This window comes from Lissotriton helveticus, chromosome 11, assembly GCF_964261635.1.
Source record: "Lissotriton helveticus chromosome 11, aLisHel1.1, whole genome shotgun sequence".
NCBI classification, from domain to species: Eukaryota; Metazoa; Chordata; class Amphibia; order Caudata; family Salamandridae; genus Lissotriton; species Lissotriton helveticus.
Genome location: NC_136072.1, coordinates 1,002,343,993 through 1,002,370,488, shown reverse-complemented (window position 1 = coordinate 1,002,370,488; position 26,496 = coordinate 1,002,343,993). Strand labels below are relative to the sequence as shown.

Below are 26,496 nucleotides of genomic sequence, written 5' to 3'. Positions count from 1 at the left end.
CCCATCGGTCAAAGGTGTTTGTCAGCAGAATCATGTGTCTATGCAGTCAGACACATGGTGATTACCCTGGCTCTGTATAGAGCGGTGAAACAGCGAGTTTCATTATGTTTTTGGCAGAGTATACTGTCCACCAAACTCTAAATAGGCACCTAAATCTTGGTCAGCCATTTAAAAGCTGTAGCATCCTAAGCTGTGAGTCAGTAAGGAGATGATACACTCTCAGGGAGATATTGCAAGGTGCCGGCTACAACTAACAGTCCCTGGCAAAAATGCCTGCAAGTAATGCTCATATCGATTGGGCTATCACCATTCACCTTAAGAAGTCACTAAGCGAAACTCAGAATTACTTAAAAATGTGCCTTGATGGTGCATCAATATAATGAATGTTTTGTAAAACCTTTGTTCAGTTTAGAGACATTTCTGGATTAAAAATGGGGAATTCTATGTTAGATCATAATGTAACTTAACTAGTATCATAATTGGGAACTTCTTGATTTAGAGCAGCATACTGGATCATTTACACATGCTTTAATATATCTCAGTTTTGATCTCTGTATAGTGCAAGCCGTTGATTTACCTGTAGTTGAAGTTGAAAAAAGTGCATATGTTTTCACTTTTGGAGAAAATACCTGAGAAATTCCTTTTATGCGTGACTTCCTCTTCTGTGTGATTACAGTGGGAACCAGTGCAGTTCTTCAACAACAAGATCATTTGTGACCTGGTGGAGCAGAAACACAAGGGGATCATCTCCATAATGGTAGGAACATGATAAACTTGACCTGCTTTGTTATTTGAAAGTATATTCACATTTACAGAGTTAAAGTTTAGTTTAAGAACCTTATGTCTAGTGCTTCAGTATTTGAGGAGGTAACACAATACCAGGTAATTTCTTATACAGCAATTGCAGTATTTCTATTACTTTACAAAGTCAAGTTCCACACTGCCGTATAGGGGATAATATAGTAATACCACATTTGTGCGTTTTTTGAGCTGAAAAAAACAGAGTCTTGCTGGTTTCCTTACACAAATGTTGTCACTAATTAACTGCTCATCTTTCAAGATTTGGGAATGAAAAAACCCTGGGTGGAAAATTTGTCAACATCTTGTTATTCTGATTTGGGCACGAACCTATGCCCAAATTAGGATTGCTAGGGCTCTCAGAATGTTGACTCAAGACAATTATTGTGCAATATAATTAGAAAACGATTCAAATCATACATAAGAATATATGGTCAACTTGCAAATATTTCCTGCATACATCCCACTCAATAAATGGGTGCATACTGATAGCTTAAACCTAAATATACATCTTGTCCACAAGCCCATAGCAACTAAACCTGGGCGGAGTACACGGAGTACCGCTCGGCGGAACTCGGCAAAGTGCAATAAAAACACCGCCATGCTATGCATATCTCCGCAAGCACAGAGTTTCTTTAGATCGATGTAGTTTGCGGTGATTTACCGTGTCAGGTGCTTGTCCGCACTGTGTAGTCATCGTGAACGGTACCATGCACAGCGCAAGCGGGTGCTGCTTCCTTTCTGCCACTCGAGTAGACTTTTACTCAAGAGGCAGCTTTCACAACACGATCGGGCGGTTTCTCAGTGTGAGCAGTTGTGAGCATACACAACCTCTCGCAATAAGAAACCTGACTGCCCACGTTGAGAAATCTTGCCGGGAGTTTAATTTTCCACACTTGCGTTTTCCAACTCGATGTTGACGATCGCGAACGGGGGAAAATCTCGCCGGGAGGTGGATTTTCCTCGCTCTCCAACTTGACTTTGATGAACGCGAGCAAGGGTAAAAAACTCTGCTATGCGGAGCGGAGTTTTTGGGAACTCTGCGAGCCCCGTGTAACGGGTAGTGCAGTAAACTCTGCAAACTCCGCGAGCAGAGCAGAGTTCACCGCCCAGGCTTAATAGTAACTTGATTTGGCTGTCCTGTCTTCAGCAAATTGGTACAATTATATATATTTTTTCTTCTAGGTATCCCCCTTTTTAGATTACATGTGGTGTTAATTATTTTGGTGCAACTGACAAATATAGAACGCTTGCTTGTTTAATGTCACTTTTCATTGTAATGTGATGATCAAGTTTGCTTGAGTATATGCACAGTATATAATCAGAGTTGCATTCTCTTTTCTAAAATAACTGTTAACAAGTTGAAAACAAAATGTCATGGAGCCTGATAATGTATTTCTTGTCTATTATTATTTATTTATAATTAAAAGAACACGGTTTCACAGAATGAAAATAAGCAAAAGGGCATCAGGCCTGTTTTCAGCGAATTGTTTATTGTAAAAGTTTCACCAATGATCAGATAATGGTATATAAGTTAGGAGCAGAGTTGGAAGTGCTAGAGAGGACTTCATGCCAAGAGACCGAGACAAGACACGCCATGCAGAATCACTTCACCTCCTTTTCCTAAAGGCTAACAGGAGGCACATTCGTCCTTCACTTGCTGAGGACTTCCTCCCAGCTCAGATGAGACTAGAAGACTATTCTATTATAGTGAACATTGACTTCATTGTTCGAGGCAGGTATGAGACTGTGAACAAGCTTTGGATTAGGCATTCCTTTGGACCTGAGTCTACCTTAGTAAACCAAATATGGTCTAGGGAATGTAAAATGAATAAATAGATGCAACCACTTACCTTGCGCTCGACGCATTGCTGAGTCAGCCATGCGGTGAGAGCATGGTAAGTGATTTTATTTATTTATTTTACATTCCCTATCCCGTCATTTGTCACTTTCATCCCCAACCCACCACGCTTACCTGCACGGGCCACCACTGCATACCACTGGTAGATAGACCCTCAGTAGGTTTTGGAAGACATATGAGGTAGAAATAGTCATATGTAAGTAAGGCTCAACATGGAAATAGAAGGCTTACCTTCTTCCTGAAGAAGCAAACTTTACAAGCAGAGCATCAGTAGAATGAAAAACAGATTAATCCAGAGAGACAGCTTTTGAAGAAGAAAGGACTCAAGGACACCGAGAACAGCACATTATTCCCTTCAGTTGAAGTGGATCCGAGCTTCTGAAGATGATCAGCAAAACTCTGCTGGCAGAACCCCCAGATTATCACTTTATCCTACTAGACAGGCATATGTCATTAGGAACTGGAGACTGTGGAAGAACTGAAATTTCTTTAAACAGATTTTCTTTGTTTAACCACCAAACTAAAGAAGTCCAAATAGCCTGAGAAGCTCCTGGGTTAATGTTGTTGACCTGTGAATGGGCCTGGATGAAATGCCCTAGAACTTTCAGATGGGATTGGACACATGGAACTAAGAACGTCAGGGCCACCATGAAAGCTAGAAGTCATAGTCAGGACGGCCCTGGAGCCCTAGTCTCCAGGGCAGTCCTGGGAATTAAGTGTGGATCTCAGAAAAAAACTCCTCCACCAGGAGCCTGATATGCCCTGACGTTGATGGCATAGACCTGTAACGCCAAAGCCTAATTGGCCAGGATGAAATGTTGTAGGACTTTCATATAGGATTGGACCCATCAGGCCAAGATTATCATGGCCACCATGAGAGCCTAAAGCCATAGCCAGGACTGCACTGGAGCCATTAGGAGATGGACAGCACACATTTCTGAAAAGAACACCACCCTAGTCTGTTCAAAAGTGGGTGCCAATAAACATCAAAATCTGGTAGGGCAGAAGGTTTGACTTATTTGTGTTGGTCAGAAATTGGAGATTCTGTAGAGATTATGCAAACTCATACATACCAGGTTGACATCTTTCTGAGCCTTGGAAAAGGAATCAGCAATAATTCCCCAGTCATCTAAATATGGAAATACTCTGACAACCTAGGATTCCAAAACGGCCATGCAATACTTGATAAAAACATGAGCAGCTGAAACCATCGCAAAGGGTAATACTAAAAGATGATAGTGAAAATCTCCCACAGTGAACCTCAGGTACCAATGATGACTTGGATGAATGGAAAAATGAAAGTAACATGAAAAGCAAAAGGTAATCCCCAGGACAGATTAGGGTCAGAATGGACCATAATGGCAAACAACCTTTACAACGCAGTCATTACATTGCAATACCTTTATATAGTAGTCATTACATTGCAACATCCTTTACATCGCATGTAATTACAACGCAGCCATTACATTGTATGTCACTACAACACGTCATTACAATGCATGACACTACAACGCCGCCATTACATCGCAAGTCATTAAAAAGCATACCATTACTACGCATAGTACCCTTACACTATCTGACACTTACCCTCCTGTTGCACTCACTTGAGTTAGAATAGTAATTTTTACCCCTACACTATCCAACACTTACCCTACTGTTGCACTCACCGGAGTTAGAATAGTAATTATTACCCCTATACTATCCAACACTTACCTTAAATGCTAAGCATTGTAATGGTATGCGTTATAATGGTATAATGCGCTGTAATGGAATGCGTAGTAAAGGTAGTTTCTGATAATACAATGTAATGGCATGCTATGTAAAATAATGCATTGTAAAGGTTGTTGCGATGTAAAAACTGCGTTGTAAAGGCATGCATTGTAAATGCATGCGTTGTAACGTCATACATTCAACAGTAATAGTGTCATTTTGAAAGGCGGATGCAGGATGTACTTGTTGGGGTCCTTGAGGTTTAGAGTGGGCTAATAATCTCAATCTGGCATTTTTACCAAAACAAGAATCAAATACATTGAGATGCCACAGTGTATGCTGCTGTGCCACATCCTTTGAAGAAGTCTAGAACTCCGGTATAGCATCCACACTTCCTAAGAGCTGGCCCAGACCTGCTTTAGCGGTTGTAATATTAGTGGCAAAAATGAGCACCTACAATACTTGAAAAAAAAGGTTTCTGACGAGGCTGAAACATTTCTGAATGTGGCTCGTCCCTCCGCATTCCTTGCAAGGTATGATAGACCCATATGTGATTCTTTATGTAAAGATGTGCTGGTGACCTCCCCTGGAATAAGCGCCAAGACATCTAAGAGATTTTGAATGAAGGTGTCCAGTCAATTGACGAGTGAAAAAACAGATGTTTCCAATCTAGTTGCTCATGGTAATTCCCAAATTATTTCCCTGCGTCATACCTCCTGCTTACTTTTGATGGGAATAAAACCTGATATCCAACAGAAGGTCATGAACCTTTCCATTCCCAGATATTTGAAGTTTGGAGATCGACTCATGGCAAAAACAATGCAGAAGGCTGAGGCAAATATCATAAAACCAGTCTGACTTAAGAAGTAAGATTTTCATAAAACACACTATGAATCATCTAGAAAAAACATTCCATTGTCAGATGGTTTTACCAATTTTCTGGTTGTAGCATCAACCAGAACTTGAAAAAGTCTTACCAGGCAAGGCAGACCAAAGGAAGAAGAGATCTCCAACCAATAGTTGAACCAGGGAAACCCCTTCTCAGCGACAAACAACAACCCCTTCATTCATCCCTCTGATAAAGTCCATGATGGGAAACTACTCTCTAAAAGAAAGATATACCCATACAAGAAAAAGTTTGTGGTAAATATTGTGCAAAATGCCTATACCTAGAAATTCATGCCACTTTCACCAGCTGTTCCACCCAAAAACACACAAACAATACTTCAAAGAACATCTGCTTAATGAAGTTCACATCCTGTTACAGAAAAAGGAATGGAACCGAATCAATCATGTGGAAATGGTTACTGGATATAGCCCTGTGAATTCTTGGTTGAGAGGGAAGGGCCAGTGTAGGAATGCGACCCATTTAGGGCTTAACAACAGCAAACTCGTAAGTCAAAAATAAGACATTTATGTAGTTGACCTTACAGCCACCAGATCCTCCATTAGCTCCACAAAGGGCCCTTTACGCGTTCAATAGATCATTTCCAAATATCAGTGGCAGAGCAGCATTATAAATTCATACAGTTAAAGATAGGGATCAACAACTACCAATCCAAAGTCCTGCCATTCATCTGAAATCAATGAATGTATTCTTGTAACAGTGGTGGTGGCGGTGAGTCTAGAGAGAAGAGGATTTACATTTATCCTTATCTTAATGACTTTTTCAAAAAGCAATCTTCTCCAAAATCTGGGACTCCTGATTTAACTCATCAAGTCCATTTCAACTTCAGTTTATAACATTTATGATAAATAAACAAAATATGACAGAGGAGAAAAATGTTCTAGCTGAAAGAAATGTCTTTCTCTCTAACCTAAGCACTTTTCTTTTTTTTGGTTTATTAAACCAATTGTTTACAAAATACTGAAAAATGCATGCATTGGTCCAATTAAGCATCAAACTGTCAATTCTATAAATGTACATCAAGTGAGTAATTATCTACAGATACAAACTATAAAGTATACCATATTTTACATCTTGAAAAGTACATCTATATATGGACATGCCTGTAAAATATTCAATCTGCCCTATAGAAAACAAACCTTTTCCCCGAAGTAATCAAAGAGCAAATTGTTACATACCAGCTAAATGTGCAATTTCTTGCCACCCATTTCCAGTTTTCCAGACTTTCAACACTAATGTAAGCACTTCCCAATAGAGATTCACATCTACTTCCTTCTGTACTCCCGTGCAAGATAAATAGTGTTTCCCATGAGTATATGAACCTGAGGCCGATCTAAAAATTTCCGGAGGGCCAACTAAGCCAAGCTTGGGAAACTAGCAAGACAAACTAAGCCTGTCTCTGGTGGCCTCGCACGTGTTACATGGAAGTGCCAGCACAAAATAGAGTAACGGGTTTTCCTTTCCATCATGAGTTTCCATACTAGATAATAATTATATACGCATCCTTGATGGGATAAGTAGCTAATATGGAACAGCTCCAGATGCAAGGAACCTGACCTTCAAAGAATCCTCATATCACATCAAACACTGCAAATTTAGCACAGTCTAACTTGGCCTTCATCGAGACTACAGTTGAAATTCTTTTTTGTTTGTCTTTTTCAGAACACCATTACTTTTGTCTGTAGTATATTGATTCTTAGATAGTTTGCTTTAAAGTAGTATTGACTAAACGTATCTAATGAATGTTGCAAACCAATAGGTGTGAGATCAAACAAGACAGTATATTCAACATGATACAAAGTTTGAGGGAGCTCTTTGTGCAGTTGTAATGGAAAGCATCTCATATGCCCTAGTGTCTTGGGTGCATCAGAAGTGTAGATGGCAAAGCATAGAGTTACTAGAATACATTGTTGGCTCATCTAGTTGCGTGTCATAATCACTTGAGACAGTTTCCCATTCTCCGCAAGTTAGTTATGCTATTGTACTTTGCTGCTTCTTTGTAAAATACTATGCATTATGATGTTTCATGTACAGCATGCTAGTACAGTGTAGTCTTGTGCATTGTAAGGAAATGCCTCTTTGCATGATCACCACCAAAGTTTTCGACTGATGCAGCTGGTTTTTTTCACTCTGAGAGTACACTGAGGTCTGCTAACCCGACATCAGTGCCAGTGCTCTGACCCTAGCAAATGTATGTGTTATTGGTCTACACCCAATTGGTATAATTTTACTTACTTATAAGTCCCTAGTATATCCTACCAGTGGTACCCAGGTCCTGAATGTTAGAGTGGCACACCAAGGCTGCAGCATCTATTGCGCCACCCTGGCTGTGACAATCTGAAAACATGTCTCCTAGCCTGCCACGGCAGACTGGCAGACCAGTTTGAAACTGCTAATTTGACTTTGCCATTTAACCCAATGGCAAAGCCAAACCTCCCTCTTTAATATATACAAGTTACCCCTACAGTAGGCCTATCGAGTCCTAAAGAAGGGTGTTGAATATTAAAGAGTAGCACATGTATTTTTATACTGCGTAAATGTTAATTGCCCGATTGATGAGTGCAGAATTACACACTAACTACTCAGCTGTGCTAGCTTCTGAATGGGACTACTAAAGTTGATACTTCAAGGTATCAAAATTATTATTGCATTAAACCTGACTTGATGTCCAAGTCGACTTTAATGTAACTTTGCAAGAAATGCAATTTTTAGAAAATTGTCATCTGTTGCCCAAAGCTTCCTATGACCAGTTGCAGATGTGGGCCCTAAGACAGCCTTCTGCCCTCCTGGGGAGAAGTGTGAATGACTTCTAGGAGTATGAACATTAGAGGCAGGCCGTTAGTAGAGGTGTCACCTCTCCCTCGCAGGAAGCCACACAGGGTGTGGGCCCAAAATATGATCTTCAAAGGGGAAGTCTGCCTTGAAGGAAAGATGATAAACACACTACTATAGGGTGGGCGTCCATGCTCCACACACACAGAGAGGTGTGCTGCCATCTTGGGAGTGGTAAAAATAGTGCACTCTAGGATAGTTAGACAGAAAGTCGACACCTGGCGGGGAGGGCCCTAGAAGCCCATTGGCTAGTGACCACTACCTTCTGGGCATAAATATGGCAATCCTGACACCTAGACCTCAGAGCACATCTGGACTGGAGAGATGACTAAGTAGGACTGCGTGTGAAAGATATATTTGGCTGAAGAGAGATTTCTGTTTGTAGAAGTCGTAAAGATCCAACAACGGAGTGGGTAGCTTTACTATTTTGAATCCAATCAAGGTCCTCATGGTGTAGAACCGGCTTACAAGCAACTAGTCTTACTGACATACATTTGGTCATGTTGGTTCTGTTTGCATACTGGGTTCCATAGATACTATGTTCTCCGTGGACGTTTTAAAAATGGATCTGGATTGACAGAGCGCTTGTCTCCTGAGGTGGAAGCCGGGAGCAGCTCAAAGATCGTTTAAAATTTTTTTTTTAAGTTGTTGTTGTAATATTGCTCACATTGCTCATTTTGCACATCCCACTTACCCTTACCCATTTAATTTAGTGGCCTTGCCCTCTGCAGCCGATCAGGCGCTGGGAGGAGAAACTGATTGCTAGTTTTGCCGCCATCTTAGGGAAGGTGCTGGGTGACGGTGCATTTGGCCGGACAATCCCCCCCCCTGGTCAGTACTTAAGGCGCCTCCTCAGCAGCGCATTTCATTGACAGAGCGCTTGTCTCCTGAGGTGGAAGCCGGGAGCAGCTCAAAGATCGTTTTTTAAAAATTGTTGTTGTAATATTGCTCACATTGCTCATTTTGCACATCCCACTTACCCGTACCCATTTAATTTAGTGGCCTTGCCCTCTGCAGCCGATCAGGCGCAGGAAGGGGAAACTGATTGCTAGTTTTGCCGCCATCTTAGGGAAGGTGCTGGGTGACGGGTCATTTGGCCGGACGATCCCATCCCCGGACAGCATAAAATGACATCACACTCTGCGCCCGTCCGCGCCAGGACCGGGCCTAGGGCCACACTCCCTGCCCAAAATCTTCCTGACAGAGAGCAGCTGAGTTACTCCAGCCAGGAGCTCCTATCGCTAAGACCCAGAGCTACATGTCCTATTATCGAGTTACAGAAGGAAGGTAAAAACTGTCCATCCTGCTCGCGCGCTTTTGCATTCGCATCTATCGGGGACCCAAACCTGTCCCAAAACCAGTCCAAGAAACCAAATCATAGAAATATCGCTATCAAGGCTGGCTTAATCAATGTCAGGTCCTTGGTTAAACACAACATCCATACAGCGGAACTGATTGAAAGCCAAAAAATTGACCTATTGTTTGTTACGGAAACCTGAGCAGATGAAGCCTCGGATGACGATCTGACCTTGGCTATCCCCGAGGTCTTCTCCATTTATAGAGCCGACAGGAAAATGAAACGCGGGGGAGGTTTAGCAATCATAGCAAAAGAGGGGCTTAGGATCAAGAGTTCAGAAAAAGGGAGTAACCCGGACTGTGAAACCCTGATCTTTCAGATTAAGATTACAAACAATTACACGTTCAATGGCCTATTAATTTACAGACCACCCAGTGCCAAAATACCTCTAATTGAGCTACTAAGTCCGGTCTTAGAATCTAGTGTGATAGGCCCTGACTACACACTTCTAGGAGACTTTAACCTACACTTGGAGAAAACTTCTGATCCCAAGGTAGCTTCTTTCAAGGATGCATTGGCAAACTTTGCCTTGGACCAAAAGGTATACCTAGACACTCATTGTGCTGGTCATACATTAGATGGTATTTTCACCTCATGTCAGATCCTAAACAAAATTGGCACTCTCCCGGTCCCATGGTCAGACCACAAGCAGGTCTTCTTCTTATTAGAAATTATAGAAGACACGGGGAGGCCCGCTGAAATCCTTAAGAATATTACATATCCTGACTGGTCACAGGTCAACCCTCAGGCTCTTCTTGACACACTCCGCTCATCATACCCAGTTCTTGATGCGGACAGCAATACAGCCTGTAAGCAATTTAATGGGTGGTTGAATGCCGCAGTCCAGGTCACAGTCCCACAAAGGAGAGTGACTTTCAAAAGGAAAACCCCCTCACAGCCATGGTTCTCAGAAGCACTGAAGACACAAAAACAGACGTGCAGACGGGCAGAGAAAAAGTGGAGAACCAATTACGACACCAAGCTCAAACAAGAATATAAAGCAGTCCTAGCCAGCTATAAAAAATTAATAATGACGGAAAAAACAAATACTTTGTGCAAAAAATCAATGAGTCAAAATACTCTAGTAAAGCTCTCTTTGCCACTGTAAAAAAAACTATAAAAAATTGAAAACAATAGTTCAGAAGCAATGTCGTCAGACTTCTGTAACACATTGGGTGAATTCTTTGTCAACAAGGTATCCTCAGTTTATGATTCCTTTAAAAGTCACCACCCAGATAATGCAGACCAGGCTCTCTCACACCTAACAAATCTAGCGGAACAATCTGCCCAATCCACACTGTTCCATTTCATCCCTCCTACAGCAGATCAAATTCGGCAAGAGGTGCTTACCACTAATTCAGGCAGTCCAATAGACCCTTGTCCACCTAAAGTAATGCAAATCTGCCCAGAACAGCTGAGCTTGTTACTAGAAAAACTATTTGCTCAAATCCTAAGAACGAACACTTTCCCAGACGACTGGAAAATCATATCGGTTATGCCTTTATTGAAAAAATCAAATCTGGATTGCGAGGAACTAAGCAATTATAGACCACTAGCCAGGATTCCTTTCGCTGCGAAAATCCTCGAGAAACTGTTAAACAAACAGTTATCTCGCTACCTGACGGATGGTAACTGGCTGGACCATTCTCAGTTCGGTTTTCGGGAGGGACTCGGAACGGAAACCGCTCTACTTACAGCAGTGGAAGAACTTAGGAGGGTGCTGGACAATGGAGGGAAGGCCGCCTTGGTGCTATTAAACCTATCGGCGGCCTTCGACACGGTCAGCCACGAGATTCTCCTAACCCGTTTGAGAGCAGCTAAAGTTCATGATTCCACATGTGCCCTCCTCGCCTCTTACCTAGATAACAGAACCTTCTCGGTGGAATTAGGAGGTGCAAAGTCTAAACCATTTAGCTCACCATGTGGGGTCCCGCAGGGGTCCTCTCTGAGCCCCACCCTTTTTAACTTGTATGTGGCCCCTCTAGAAGAAATTATAAGGGATTGTGGCTTCACTCCAATATCCTACGCCGACGATACCCAAATCATGGTGTCCATCATCAAGGATGTGAAGGAGACGGCAGAAAAATTTCAACTATGTATGCTACAGGTCAGCCAGTGGATGAAAAAGAACTGCCTAAAGCTTAACCGGGACAAGAGCGAGGTGATGATACTAGGGGGGCGACACAAATATCTGGTCCCCAGCATGGTGGCCCAATATTCTAGGCAGATGTCCAGATTCGTCAGAAAAAGTAAAGAATCTGGGCATTACTCTGGACACCAGTCTTTCATTTGACGCCCAAGCCAGCAAGCTGGCCTCAACAATCTGGTTCATCTTAAAGATGATAAAAAAATATCGCCTTACCTACCAGAGGATTCTCGCAAGACAGTGGTGACAGCTTTAGCCTTGTCAAGACTGGACTACGGGAATGGCTTGTACGCTGGGGCTAGGACAAAGATCCTAGCCAAACTACAATGCCTGCAGAACGCAGCAGCCAGGCTGGTGCTCGGCATACCTAAATTCGAGCCAATCAGCCATAAACTAAGAACCTTACACTGGCTTCCAATTGCAAAAAGGGTGCAATTCAAATCATTATGCCTGGCCTACAAGGCGCTTCAGGGAACAGGATCGCAATTCCTGAAGTCCCACCTAAAACAATACGAACCAACCAGACTTCTCAGATCCAGCCAATTGAAACTCATCAGGGTCCCAAAATTTAGTCGAGCCAGCTGGGGTGGAAGAAGCTTCCTGGTGCACGCAGCACGAATGTGGAATCGGTTGCCTCTTGCTATAAAAAACAGTACATCTTTGGGATCCTTTAGAAAGGCAGTCAAAACTTGGTTGTTTTCTGCATAGCTCTAGCTGCCGGTCTCGATAGTCGGCGATCTGTCATAGCCCCAAGACGCCTCCGGGCAATCGCGCGCTTAATAAGTGGACAAATAAAATCAAATAAAATAAAATAAAATAAAATAAAATCTGTGACTGGTGTCTATTGTGTAATCCCTAATTTGTAAAATAATAAGTACCCAGGCTCGAACGTTTTACTCAGAAACCTGCCATGCACTGCTGAATATTGGAGTGCTGATAACTGAGGCTATCTAACCTTGATTTCACCTAATCCCTCCTTTATCCGCCACCATACTCTCTCTGCCCTTTTATCGCACTTTTGTAGTTTCTGATTCATCCCAACTTTCTCATTAGCATGGTTATTCGGTGCTTTCCTTCCTCCTTCATTCTTCTTTGCTGCCTTTCTCTGTCTTGTTCTGGGTCAAAGACTGATGATGAAAAGTAGATACCATTCCCACAACAAGCATTGGCAAAGATAATAGGTCCGGCCTATTCAAGAGCTATTGACTTTGCCAATGTGTTTTAGCCACATTGTACACCAGCATGGCTGCTGTTCAGCTTTGCTATAAAGTTAGTGGCATAAAGGACAGTACAATGGAGCGGAGTGGCATAGAGTGGAGTATAGAGTCGTAGAGAGGAGTAGAGTGTTGTAGAGTAGAGTGGCATTGAGTGGAGTAGCATAGAGGGGAGTGTCATGGAGTGGCATAGAATGGAGTGGCATAAAGTGGAGTGGCATAGAGTGGAAGAGTGGAGTAGATTGTCAGACTGGAATGGATTAAAGTGTTCTAGAGTAGAGTAGAGTGTTGTAGAGTGGAGTGGCGTAGAGTGGAGTGGCATAAAGTGGAGAGGAGCGGTGTGATGAACAGTGGAGTGCTGTAGAGTGGCGTAGAGTGCAATGTTGTAGAGTGGTGTGGAGTGGCCTACAGTGGAGTTGTGTAGAGTGGAGTGGCGTAGAGTGGAGTAGAGTTTCTAGGAGTGGCATTGAGTGTCAGAGTTGAGTGGCGTAAAGTGGAATGGAGGTGAGTAGAGTAGAGTGTCGCAGAGTGGAATGGTGAGGAGTAGAGTGTCATGGAGTGGAGTTAAGTGTCGTGGAGTGGAGTTTTGTGGAGTGAAATGTTGTAGAGTAGAGTGTGGAGTGGCCTACAGTGGAGTTGTGTAGAGTGGAGTGGCGTAGAGTGGAGTAGAGTTTCTAGGAGTGGCATTGAGTGTCACAGAGTTGAGTGGCGTAAAGTGGAATGGAGGTGAGTGGAGTAGAGTGTCGCAGAGTGGAATGGTGAGGAGTAGAGTGTCATGGAGTGGAGTTAAGTGTCGTGGAGTGGAGTTTTGTGGAGTGGAATGTTGTAGAGTGTTTTTTTTTAAACTTCCTTTATTGTTTTCATTAAACAATCAATATTCTCTTACAGTTTTATTCAGGATATCCAATGTCTTACATCATTTATTACAGCATAACTATCTTTGTGCTACGTGTTCAGGTCAACTTTTCACGCAGTGCTCCATGAAATGAAATTAAATGAAATGAAAATGAAATGTAAAAAGGACTTAATTAAGCGCACTGCGGCCAAGCGGCTTCCTGGCGCTGAGGGTTAGACCAGACTCACAGAGGGGACTCAGGAGAACTAACAAGGGAAGGCCTGGGAGAACAGAAAGGTTTTAAGAGCTTTGCGGAAGTGAGTGTAAATGGGGATGGAACGGATGGATAAAGGAAGGCTGTTCCAGAAACGTAGAGATTATTGTAGAGATTATTGTAGAGATTATTAATCCAAACTCCCAACTCCTCCCCTCCCCCTTATACCAGCTTTCTTTGTTCAGTGCTTTATTAGGTACTTTAGGTGCCTTTTTGATAGCCATCATTCTGTTATGGCTCAGGCTCCTTCCCCTTTTTTATTTTTGGTTTCTTACTGATTATCACTAGCTTGCTCTTCTTGTCTTTGGGTATCCCCCATTTTCTGTTGCTCCCCCTCATTTACATCTTGCTGTGTGGGTGGGGTAGTCCCACTACCTCTTGACTCATCATCCACCAAGCTTGCAGCCCCTCTGGCAGTTTCTCGTCCCGTCTAGTTTTCCTCATGTGTTTCTCCTCTGCCATTGCCCATTCCTTAAGGTCTGCCCTCTACTTATCCATAGCTGAGCCCTGTGGGGTAAGCCTGTGTATTGCTATTCGCCTCTTGGCTATCGTGAGCCCTAAATTCAGAAAACGTCTGCTAGTTTTAAGTTTTGTATTTCTGGGTATCAGTCCCAAGAGACAGCTCCTTATTTCTAGTGCTACCTTCCACACAGTCACCCTGATAAGTTGCTCTATTATTTCTGTACAATATTCTTGTATTTTGGAGCACTGCCAGACCATATGCAGAAAATCGGCCTCCGTGTGCCGACACCTGGGACATCTTAGGTCTTGCATTGTGTTTATAGTGTGCAGTCGTCTGAGGGAGAGGTACGTCATGTGTACAGTGTTGTATTGAATCTGCTTAAATCTAGTACATATTGAGACTTTACGGACTTCCTTGTGTATTTTTTTTCCAGGCTGCCTGCGTCAGTGGCTGTTCACTGCCAGTTTTTCCACCACTCTTCTACCCTAAGGGGCCTGCCTTGTTTATCCTCCCTCAATGCTCTGTATAAGTGGGTTACAAATGTCCGCCCCCTGCCTTGTGATCATTATTATTAGGGTTTGTGAGTGTTCTGGGGCTTCTGGAAATGTCTGCCAGAGCTGTTAGACCGTGGCTGCTATCTTTGGGTCCTGCAAGAATTGCCCTTTGCCGAGCGTGAATGTTTCCATCGCATCTTGGTATGTTATGAACTTGCTTTTAGGATATAGGTCTGTCAAAATTAGCCAGCCCCCTCCTTTCCATTTCTTGACTGTCATTTTCTGGGCTACCTGGGCAAACTGTGCTATGGTCCAGACTTCTGCGTCTGGTGCGTAGGGCACTTTCTTAATGACCGTTCTTACCATCCTGTCCCATATCCTTGCCATCAGCTGTACCAGAGGGGGGAGCGCTTCCTGTATGCCCCTTCCTTTCATAAGCAGTGCCCCCAGTTGCTGCCTGCCATAGGTGCTTGTGAACAGGGTCTCTCCCATGAGGGGTCTGTGTCTAGCCATGGAATTGCATGCTGTAACTGTGATGCTAGGTAACATAGCTCCAGGTCTGGGATCTTTATACCCCCTCTATCCCACTGCCATTTCATTACCTCTAGTGCTACTCTGCAGCATTTCCAGTTTCACAACAGCAGTGTTAGGAGCGCATCCAATTCCTTTAACACTTTTCGCAGAATTTCGTAGAAAGAGCCCTGCATGACATAAAGGCATAGGCAGAACCACCATTTTGTTCAGGGCTCCTTTAACCATTAGGGCCAATTTCAGTGTCTTCCAAAATTGTACACTTCCGTGTAATCCATTTACTATCCTTCCTATATTCAGTTCGTAAACATTATCTTCCTCTCCGGTGATGTGTATGCCCGGGTACCAAACAGTCTCTGTTGCCCAGAGGAGCTCTAACTGTGGGAGCTGAGATGTCGTAAGTCCCTTCGCTTGTCTTAACATGTACAGCTGTGATTTAGACTTATAGATTCACAGACCCAAGGCTTCCCTACATTTTTCCAGCACTCTGATTATTATTGAGGTAGAGTGCATCGGGTGACTTACGTACACTAGAGCATCATCTGCATAGAGTGACACCACATGCTCCATCTGGCCAATTTTTTTGCTGTGTCCCTTCAGTACTGATCTTAGGTAACATGCCAGTGGCTCCATTGCAATGGCAAATATCGGTGGTGAGAGCGGACAGCCCTGCCACGTCCCTCTATGGAGCGTCATACTTTCAGACACATTTTCCTGTATGAACCCTGGTCCTTGGCTTTGTGTATAATAGTTATACCTGTTTGATAAATTGAGGGCCCAGGCCCGTTTTATGCAGTACTAGCCAAATATTTTCCCATCTTAAAGTTGTCAGCTTGTTCGATGTCTAGAGAGGCCAGAGCGCATTCTTCTGAATCCGTGTCTAAGGTCTGCATAACATGTGCGAGCCTGCGGATGTTCCTTAGGGTATTTCTGCGGGGTATAAACCTGACTGGTCATCGTGTATGAATTGGTGAAGATAGGTAAGAGTCTGCTCGCCATAATATGGCTTATGAGCTTCAAATCCACATCCAGCACGGATATTGATCTGTGCACATTTGGTAGTGTCGGGTCCTTCCCGGGCTTAGCTACTACCACTAAGAGCACTTTCCGCATTGAGCTTGGTAGCCCTTTCTTCTACCATGCCTCTGCAATTACCTCTAGCAGTCTATCCGCTACCAGTTCCAGGTACTGCTTATAGAATTCGGGCGTGAGGCTGTCCATGCCTGGTGACTTTGCTGTTTTCATGTGTATGATCGCAGTTTTTAATTCTATCTTGGTCACCGGTGCACCGAAGGCTTTGGGTGCTTCTAGGTCTAATCTGGGTGATACAATCCCTTCAAGGTAAGTTTGTATGTTCAGAGTGTGTTCGGCGTTTTGGGGTTTCATATATACCTTGTTTAGGTGTGCTGTGAATACTGCGTTAATTGTATTTAGCCAGCCTGTCCCATAATTCCGGGGGCTCTTTCTATAGCAATACATTTGGAGAGTGTGATATTATCGAAGGCCGTGCTGATCCAATTTTCCAAGAAGAAGTCCGCAGCCGGCCCTTCTGCTTTTTTGGGGAAACAAATAAACCTAAGGTTGTTCCTCCTTGATCACCCTGCAGCATCTTCCACTGTGGACCTCTTCACGCAGTATCACCACCTCCTTTTCAGAATTCATGACCCTTCCACTACCTTTCCAAGATCTAGGAGTAAGTGGTTTATGTCCATCACTATTGTATGCATCTTGCATCTTTGTCTCCAGTGCCACTCTGGAGTCTCTAATGGCCTCCAATATGTCCACCTTGTCCTGTGCTATGGCACCTTGGTTGGTCATGTCTTCCAGGTTATCATCTGCTCTGTTGATCCAGGATTTGGGACTGTATATTGCACAATTTTGTTAGCCTACCCACCTCTCGATGGCTTATCTTTAACCATTGTCTGTTAGGGTATTTTTGGGACTGAATGTTCCTACGCAAGATTGTGCTCTTCGCCGTGCTTCTCCGCCCTGTTTAGTGATCTGTGTTGCTTTTGGCGATGGGAAAATTAGGGGAAAACTGAATCTTACTATCACTGTTACGCTCTCTGCAACTGTCATGGTGGGGGGCTTCTTAAGTGTTCAAATGTTGCCCACTGCATAGAGTCCATACGTCCTGGTTGGAGGCTATTTAGCAGGCCTCTGGGGGGGTACAGTCCTCCTCAGCCTTCTTGTCCACCCTCCCCCGCCGCAACCGCTTCTTGTACATTGCTGCTTTTACTGCCAATATGCTCTCTCATCGCTGCAGCTTTGTGCGTGCCGGTATTTAAACTTTCCTTCCGGATGTTTTTTCTTTTGTCAGTTTTATTTTGTATATTCAGACCCCACTTCTGTCCCAGCAATCGGCCCCCGCCTTCTGCTCCTCTGGGCGCTTCTGGAGCGTCTCTACTCACGGAGGGGACGTTTTGAGCCTTTGAAGGGCTGCACTTCTTCCCGGCTCGTTGTTCTGTAGGCACGATGCAGGCCACACTCAGGCAGGCCTACTCGCACTCAGGCTGCTCGCGTCCCACTTCGTAGTTGCATCCCACTGGGAGCTTCCACCAGTCTCACGGCTGCGTCCACGGAGACCAGGTTCTCTGTGCATGTTGTGGGTGCTGCAACTGTTCTAGCTCTTTTATGGGTTGTGGTGCAGGATTTCTCAGCCTCCACGGCCTTTGGTGGCGTTGGAGTCAGGTGGCGCCATTACAGCATCAGTCACGCCGCTCACTTCTCGCTTCCTATAAGGCTTTGTTTTTTGCAGTTTCCTGACGGCGGCCCTCTGTTTTTGTTGTCGCTGCGTCCAGATGGCTTCTGACAGCTTTTTATATGGTTTTTTGCCGGTTCTGCCAGGATGTGTGCTGGATTCGGTATTTAGGGGCAAAAGCTCCGCTCAAGCACAACTACCCAGCGATCTTTTCAGGCCACGACCCCCTAGAATGAAGTGTTATAGAGTTGAGTAGAGTGGTGTAGAGTGGAGTAGCATAGAGTGGAGTGGCATAACGTAGAGACGAGTACAGATTTGTAAAGTGGCATAGAGTGTCCTAGAGTGGAGTGGAGTGGAGTGGAGTGGCGTGGAGTAGAGTTTGATAGAGTGGAGTAGAGTGCCATAAAGTGGAATAAAGTAGAGTGTTGTAGAGTGGAGTGCCACAGAGTAGAGAGGTGTAGAGTAGAGAGGCATAGAGTAGAGTAGTGTTGAGTGTCATGGAGTGTCATAGAGTAGAGTGGCGTAGAGTGGAGTAAAGTGGCATGGAATGAAGGATACTTCAAAAACACAGAAAAAATAGCTGCCCCCTCTGTCTAATATATAGGCTCAATAAGAGTCCTGATTTTGCAAGGTGCAAAGATGAGCTCACTCGTACCAGAAACAAGACCACATATTTAGAAAAATATAAACATTCTTTTATTTCTTTTACATTCAATTTTTAGTATGCAATTTCATGTCAAAGTAATCAAATCCAGAAAGTGATTCAGTACGATAAATAAATCAATACACACCCCAACACACACCCGCATGTCTACAATCAAACTGTGCAACAATCACACTCATATAGAAAACACCCATACAAGTCAAGCATACCCAAGCATCCTTCATTTATTTCACACTCATCATCCTTCCAGAGTCAGATGTAGCACTAAATTGCTGTCCAAATCGGACTCTCCGTCACACGATGAGAGACCAGCTGACAAAGACAATGGCAGGACAGACTATACAACGCCAACTCGCGTTTCGGTGCTGGGCCAGGTCTACGGCCACACCTTTATCAGGGCAATCAGACATGTGAGGGGAGGGGAGAAAGGGTGAAGGAACAGCATACAATCTGAAATAAGTAAACACAGTTTCAATTTTACATCCATAGTTATTAGTATAGCCAAAAATATCAATTTATCGAAACGATAAGTGTGAATTGATGTACAATTTATACAACATATCTGGTAAGGGACAGTGAGCTCAAAACAATGCATCAGGGAAAAGTTCCAACAAATCACTTCATAAAAAAAGAGAGCAAACAACTCTTCATGGCTGGAATCCCATAGGACCACTACAAAAGACGAATTTCGTTGCGCGCACTGCATCCCCAAATGCAATGCAGTGCGCGCAATGAAATTCGTTTGATTTATTTGTTTACTTACCTGCAAACCTCCATTATCCATACATTACTAACCCCCACCCTGCCCCTTCCCCTCCCCACGTCACCGCCCCGGCAGGTACTCCCCTACCGACCGCGGCTGCTCAGCACCCTCAGCCTCCTACTTCCAACATCTAAGGCATGGGCGTGAAATTAAGGAATAGGATTGTTTAAGTTATACTTTTAGTAATGAGTACTTACCAAAATAAAGAAGCTCACAGACAAGACTTTGCTCCTCTTAAGCATGCAAGATTGATTACTCCTGGTGGCAGAGATAAGGAGAATCAGTCAAGCAGAAAGATAGGAAGCAGGAAACCTTTTCTAGGGAATACATCACATTTACTGCTATGAACTAACATAAGGGAGACAAATGAAAACACATTTACTAACACAAAAATGAAAAAAAAAGTTCCCAGAAAGAGAGCAGTTGTAGAAAATCACAAAGAGGCAGCGAAAGTGATAGGAAACAGGCTATGCTCCACATGGGGGACAAGGACATGCTTGACAGCCTAAAACAAATAAAGCCAGCAAATAGAAAGCAAGGAAATGTGAGTTACAAAACTCAAAGCCAATGGTACACAATGGGCGAAATACATTTCCAGGGAACCTTTCGGCATGTCCCGCTATGTCTTTGAAACTAGACAAGAAAAAAGGAGTTCCAAGTAAGAGAGCAGCATGTCTGAACCCAGTCATCTGTGCTATCTGGGAGGCTGTGTCCTCAATCAAAAGAGTGGTGATGAAGCCACTTTCTCAAATTAAGCACTGCCATTGTGTGCCTTCAGCAGAGGGTGAATGGACTTAGGAAATTGTATCCTTTTTTGGGTCACCCTCCTCCCTTCACATTCCTCAATTCTTCTCATTATCTTTGTGACTGGAAATATGTCAATTGAGGGGCATAGGAATGGCTGCACCATTTGCGCATGGCTGCACCATTTACGCATCATGTTGTTGATAAAGCTTACCGACAGTGTCACTGTGATATTATGGGACTCAAGTAGCATTCTACGCACTGTAACAGCATAAAAATAAGTTACAAGGTTTCCACCTAGGGAAGACTATTTCTGTGTTAAAAAAATCTGTAGATAGAATACTGTACCTCCCAGAACTAACATGACCAAAGGTGTATCACTTAAAAAGGATTCAATGGCACTATGTCTTAGCATGACAGAAATGAGTGAATAAAAAAATATGAGTACTCAACAGCATGCCCATGACTATTAGCATTTTCTTTACAATCTAATAGCGTTTCAAAACGAAGAGCTCTGTTTCTTTGGCACATTTGCACTACTTCTCATAATGCACATTCTTTACTGTCACAATAATTTAACAAAATATCCTTTCATCTTTGCTGTTTAAGGATGAAGAATGCCTACGGCCGGGAGAAGCTACAGATCTGAGTTTCCTGGCAAAGCTGGAGGAGAAAGTAGGAGACCATCCTCACTTCCTGACGTACGCATGTATACTTTGCAAATCTTACACAAAAAGTGCCCTGCTGTAGTGATACAACATAGTAGGTCTGCTCCATGTAGCATGAAGTAACAGAATATTCAAATGGAAAACCCCTACTTTCTAGTGACTTTAGATTGTCAGTGCAAATGTGTTTCCTACGTACACACACATTGACACTCAACTTCCCTTTTGAGGCATGAGAACTGACACCCCCACCACCCTTCCAGAAAAGTTGATCATTACAAGATAGTCAATGAGATATTTTACGAAGACGTTGCTTTAGAGACATTTACCTTGTAAAATAATTTATGGTGACATTTTTTTGGTCTTGGTACATGATATGAGAGAGTTACAAACTAGTGTTTTCTATGTTTCCTAGTTCATTTGTTCAGCTCATCTCGGTAAAGACAACGTTGACTAATTGATTGTAAAATGTTCGTCAATCGAAAGTAGTTTGAAACACAACGATATCCCAGCGTGCTCTGCCAGTTTTCAATTTTAATAGGAAATATTGTAGTACTGAGGCAGAAACGATTAAAGCATCTATAAAGTTTATGATAGTAGAGGGTAGTCTATATACTCTTATAAAACGAAACATCACAGTTCATTTAATTTGAATGTTCACCCTCTTTCTGCATTGCCGGTTAACTTGCATATCACAAAACATTCAGGGCATGTGATATTGTATTTTTTTTATTTGTTATTGAATGAGTAGATCTGTTCTTCATTTCGCGAGTGCTACGTATATGAAATAATAATTACCAGCAACAACATTAAATATTTACGTACTTTATCTGTCTCGTAATGTTAAGCTGTGCATGCCAAAATGTTCAATATCAATTCATAGAATTTGAATGCCTAAAATAATAAATTTGCTACCTATGTCATTAACAATTCAGTTGCAGTTTTTTCAAGGGATAACGTCCTTAAACACTAATAGCGTGATGACGCTGGGATTCTCATACAGATTTTTCCTTACCAATTCTTGGAATCCCTGGCCGACTAGATCTCTTTAGTCTGCAAAGAAGTGTAAAGGGAAGTTCTCTACGTTCATGCTTATGGCAATTCTTCCAAGGGCCATTTACATCTCAATCCAAAGGACCACTGACTACGAAATGAAGTTTAAAGATTTATTACAAAGCCAAAAATAACTGAACATACAAGCACCTCAGTAAGAGGTTTAAGAAATAAACCGGCACTAATACAAACAGAATCCTACGCAGAAGTCTCAGACGACTCAAAATAAAGACCAATGTAAGTTCCAAAAGCATTTGGCAAGCAACAACAGGTCCCACTGGAAGTCTTGACTGCATCTGTTCCAAAGGGAAAGAAAGGATTAGTCTGTCCCTACACTAACTCTAAGATGACATCCCTACATAACATACCTCCCAGACAAGAGAAAAAGGTGTCAGCTGTGAAGGCTCCCTAAGAAGCTCATTCACTTTTTCCAGGTAAGTAGCCCAAGCTACTGAGCTCGTTCTAAGATGCTCCTTAATTTCTCCTGCCTAGCTCCCACTGAGACCCCTGTCTAACTGCATTTCCAATTGGACTACCTTAGACAGCACTCAGTCTGACTCCAACTGACTCTAGCCCTAACTCCGTTTGCGACTGACTCTCCTCCCTCAGGGCGCTTTCCCTAATACAAAACCCAAAAACAGTAGGCACGCCCATGGCACACCTCCTTCAGGCAGGTGCAGCCCCTCCTACTTTTCCAGCACAGATTCGTCTTCTTCTAAAAACCGTTGCTGTGTCCTTGGGTCCCAGGCACCTTCTCCGTCAAATGTTGCATCTCTACATTCCAGTGGACTCCCATTCGTTCCTACTCCAACAATCTAACTCCTAAAACAATGGATTATTCTACCTAACGAGCTACGTGACCTTGCACCTGCAAAAGAAATCCATGAGAAACAATCTTACACACGCTCTAAGTTACATTTCGAATTCAACTGTGAAAAGGAGCCTTTTCCCAAGGGATAACATTCAAAACTGCATCTCTGGTTATGCTAAGAAAATTACTGTTAGGCCTCTGCTGGCAATCTCATGTCTCAGGCCTTTACACTTTTAAATGCATTTCTAATACAACAACATAAGCAACACATTTAAACCATTCTAAAGCAATATTTCATTACACTTCTAAACGTTATTCCTTCTCATGTTAACATCAAGCATTTCTTTAATGGGCAACCTACACGTGCAACTCTAATATGGCACGTTCAAATCTAATGTAATAATTTAAATATGAAGCAATAATTTCTACGTTATTTAAGACACATTCTCGAACATGTCACTACATTAATCTTTAATTGATATAAGCACACAACTACATATTGCACTGATCCCCGGCCTAATACTACATTATAAATCGCACAATAACATGGTCCTCTAAATATGCGGGTGCTGACTACCAGTAATCATGATGCACCCCTACAATTTTAAAAATAACATGGCGTTCTATCAGTCGTGACTACGAGTTTGGCAGTCCTCCTGTCGGCCCGCCACACCCACACGACAGGAGGACTGCCAAGCCTTTAGCGCATCCGCCTGCCAGAATCCAAGTGTAATCCATGGCGGGCAAGCAGTACTGGGGCGGTCTCACAGCAGTGATATGTTACACTCATAGGAGAGCCTATGAGTGTTACAGACGTCTGCCGTGAGAGCGCCGAGTGCACGTTCTTGCACAATGTGGCATGCACTACATTGTGTATGCCACACCATGCAGGAACAGGGGTGCATTTCCAGGGGGGGCACATGTTCACCCCCAGGAGAGGCAGGGGGCCCTTTTAGAGTCCCCTTGGTTCTCTTGCCACCATCCATTTCATGGCAGGCTCGCCGCCATAAAATAGGTGGTGGACAGGCAACTTGGAATATGCTCAGCGATGCTGCAGCGGCACTGCCAGCATATTAGTGCCCCTGACTGCTGCGCCACTGCCGTGGGATCCGGATTCCGACAGACACAGTGGTCCTGTGGTCGTCTGATCGCCACACTCAAAATACAGTGGTGGTGGTGGTCGAACCGCCGTACTCATAATAAGGCCCTAACTATATCTGCCCATAGGCAAATTTCCCGAAACATTTTTTTAAATCCAGATTTCAACTCATCATATGCCTGAAAAAGTATTAGTATGCATCAGTGACCGCATTTACTTCATTTTTTTTTTTAAATAGAAATTCAAAAGTTAGTTTTACCCCAAAACTCAATTTAATAATAATCAAAAATGGGTTTCAACATATAGCAGTTCAACTGCCACCTTTAACTTTCCCTTTAATGCAGAGAAAAAAGTGAAAATGTAAACCTAGGGATGCAGCCATCTGCGTGAGGCTGTTATGTGGCCGATATGCACCCCTAAGGCCTGGGCTCAAAGTGAGGCCTTTGTATGGTGCAAAAAACAGGGTTTGCTGTGCTATGGAGGTAGAGAAGTGAATCTCTGCTCCCTTTGTGTATGCATTCTCAGGCTGTAGCCTGTCTTCAGTTTCTTAGCACTGCCACCTCAAATGTGGTGGTGAAATTCTTCTTCTGTGTCTGATTTAGGTGGCTTGGAGGGATGCGCAACCATCCCTGTGATTGTGTCCCCCCAACGGGAAGTGTGAGTTTTTTTTTGTCTTGGTTCCAGGGCAGTCGGTTGTTACTGGACAGTATCCACAGTGGGGTTTATATTTATGTTTAATAATGGTTATTAGCATTGGTAATTTCCCACTCATGTCCTTTGATCTCACACTACTGCACTCTAATTGAATAGGCAAGTGATTTTCTTTGTACACTTAACTCTACGAAGATAGTAAGACTGGGCAACCAAGTCCAGCTCAGGAGCCAGTAATTGGCTTGGAACACAGATACAGAATAATATAGTAATCATAGCACCTGGTTGCTTGTGACGTGAGCATTATATACTATTCAAGGGAGACCAGTAATGACACCATATAGGCTGCATAATCAGTGTTTCATCAATGGGATTGGTGACGTTGGAACTGAACTTATCACCTACAGTAAGTACCACAGGGTTCTAAACTGTAGAGGCCCTTATCTGTTAAATAGCTGCCCACTGTGAACATTTATTTATATGTATGCATGAATATGCTATTTCTCCTGCCTCCTGTCCATAATACATGGATTACATAGTCAGAATTGGGCCTAGGTTATTCTGGACACAGAGGGAACACTGTCACCAAAGATATTGATTGGAAATGGGTTAAGAAACGGGTGTGACTTGGCTCCGTTGCTTTTTTCATTATTTATAATGGATTTTCCAGCCATTCTGAGAACGCTGCGGGGTACCTGCCCAAAATTAGATGGGAAACATATTGCATGCATGCTTTATGCAGATGACTTGGTGATTGTGGATCAAACAGAGATAGGTTTTCAAAGAAAGTTCAAAATGCTTGGTGAATACTGTAGTCGTAACTTTAACGCCGCCGGTGCGTCACTTTTTGTGACGCACCAGCAGCGTAAAAAATGTGCCTTGTTGCACCATATTTACAAAGTGACGCATCTAGGTAGATGCGTCACTTTGTAAACCCCTGCACTACATTATAGCTACGCCAGGTATAATGTATGCAGGGGGGCGTTCTGACGCAAGACAGGGTCATAGAAGTGACGCAGTGAAATCTATAAGATTTCACTGCGCCACTTCTAGGACACAAATGCGTCAATTTCTTACGCCTGCCTCATGGCAGACGTAAGACTGACGCAGGCCCTTTCACATGGGGCTTGCCCCATGTGAAAGGACACATTGTTGGAGTTGCGTCACTTTTGTGACCCACTCCAGCAATGCGTCACTTTTGCGCCATACAGATACGTCAGAAATACTGACGTATCTGTAACTCCTTGCGCCATGATGCGTCATACTGTAAATATGATGCATCATTGGTCTCGCAAGGAGGGCGCAGTGAAAAGTGACGCATCGCTGTTTTCACGCAGCGATGCGTCACTTTTCATAAATGAGGCCCTAAGATTCTGAGCTTCAGCAAAAAGAGGAAGAATTTGAGCTGGTTCCTAGGCTCCATAAAACTGGAGATAGTTAAGGAGTAAAAATACCTAGGAATCTGGTTTGAGAAATCTATGAAGTGAAACGTACAACTGGATGCACTAAGAATTCAGGCCCTATCTTCGGTTAGTGGTCTGAGGAAATTTAATAGACCTATGGAGAAATGACAGATAGACCAGTTGTGAAAGCTTACACAGCTATGGTACCTCCTCAGTTCTTATATGGTGCTGGATTGCTATTCTTAAATGGTAAAAGGAAGTGGCATGGTGAAGAAGGGAAATGCGTAAAATAATTATTGTCCTTACCCAGATCCTCCATGATCCAGGCAATAATATTAGAAACTGGAATGGTTTCATGGGAGAAAACGGCAAGTATGGCACTAATACGATTCTGGAAACGCCTGGGCTGTGAAGAGGAGCAAAAGGTTTCCATTGGTGGACATGTGAGACCCTACAGAGTGAAATGAAGTGGGCAAAGGGGGTCAGAGAAACAATTGCTATCACAGGACCATGATAGGCA

At 43.2% G+C, this 26,496-nt stretch overlaps 1 protein-coding gene across 1 annotated transcript in view; it reads left to right on the top strand.

Moving 5' to 3' along the window:
• MYO1H (myosin IH) overlaps positions 1–26,496 on the top strand; it is a 749,175-nt gene that overhangs the window by 211,727 nt on the left and 510,952 nt on the right. The window contains exons 12-13 of the mRNA XM_078666099.1: positions 677–757; positions 20,904–20,995. Coding sequence (XP_078522225.1) covers positions 677–757; positions 20,904–20,995 — 173 coding nt within the window. The remainder of the gene's footprint in view (positions 1–676; positions 758–20,903; positions 20,996–26,496) is intronic.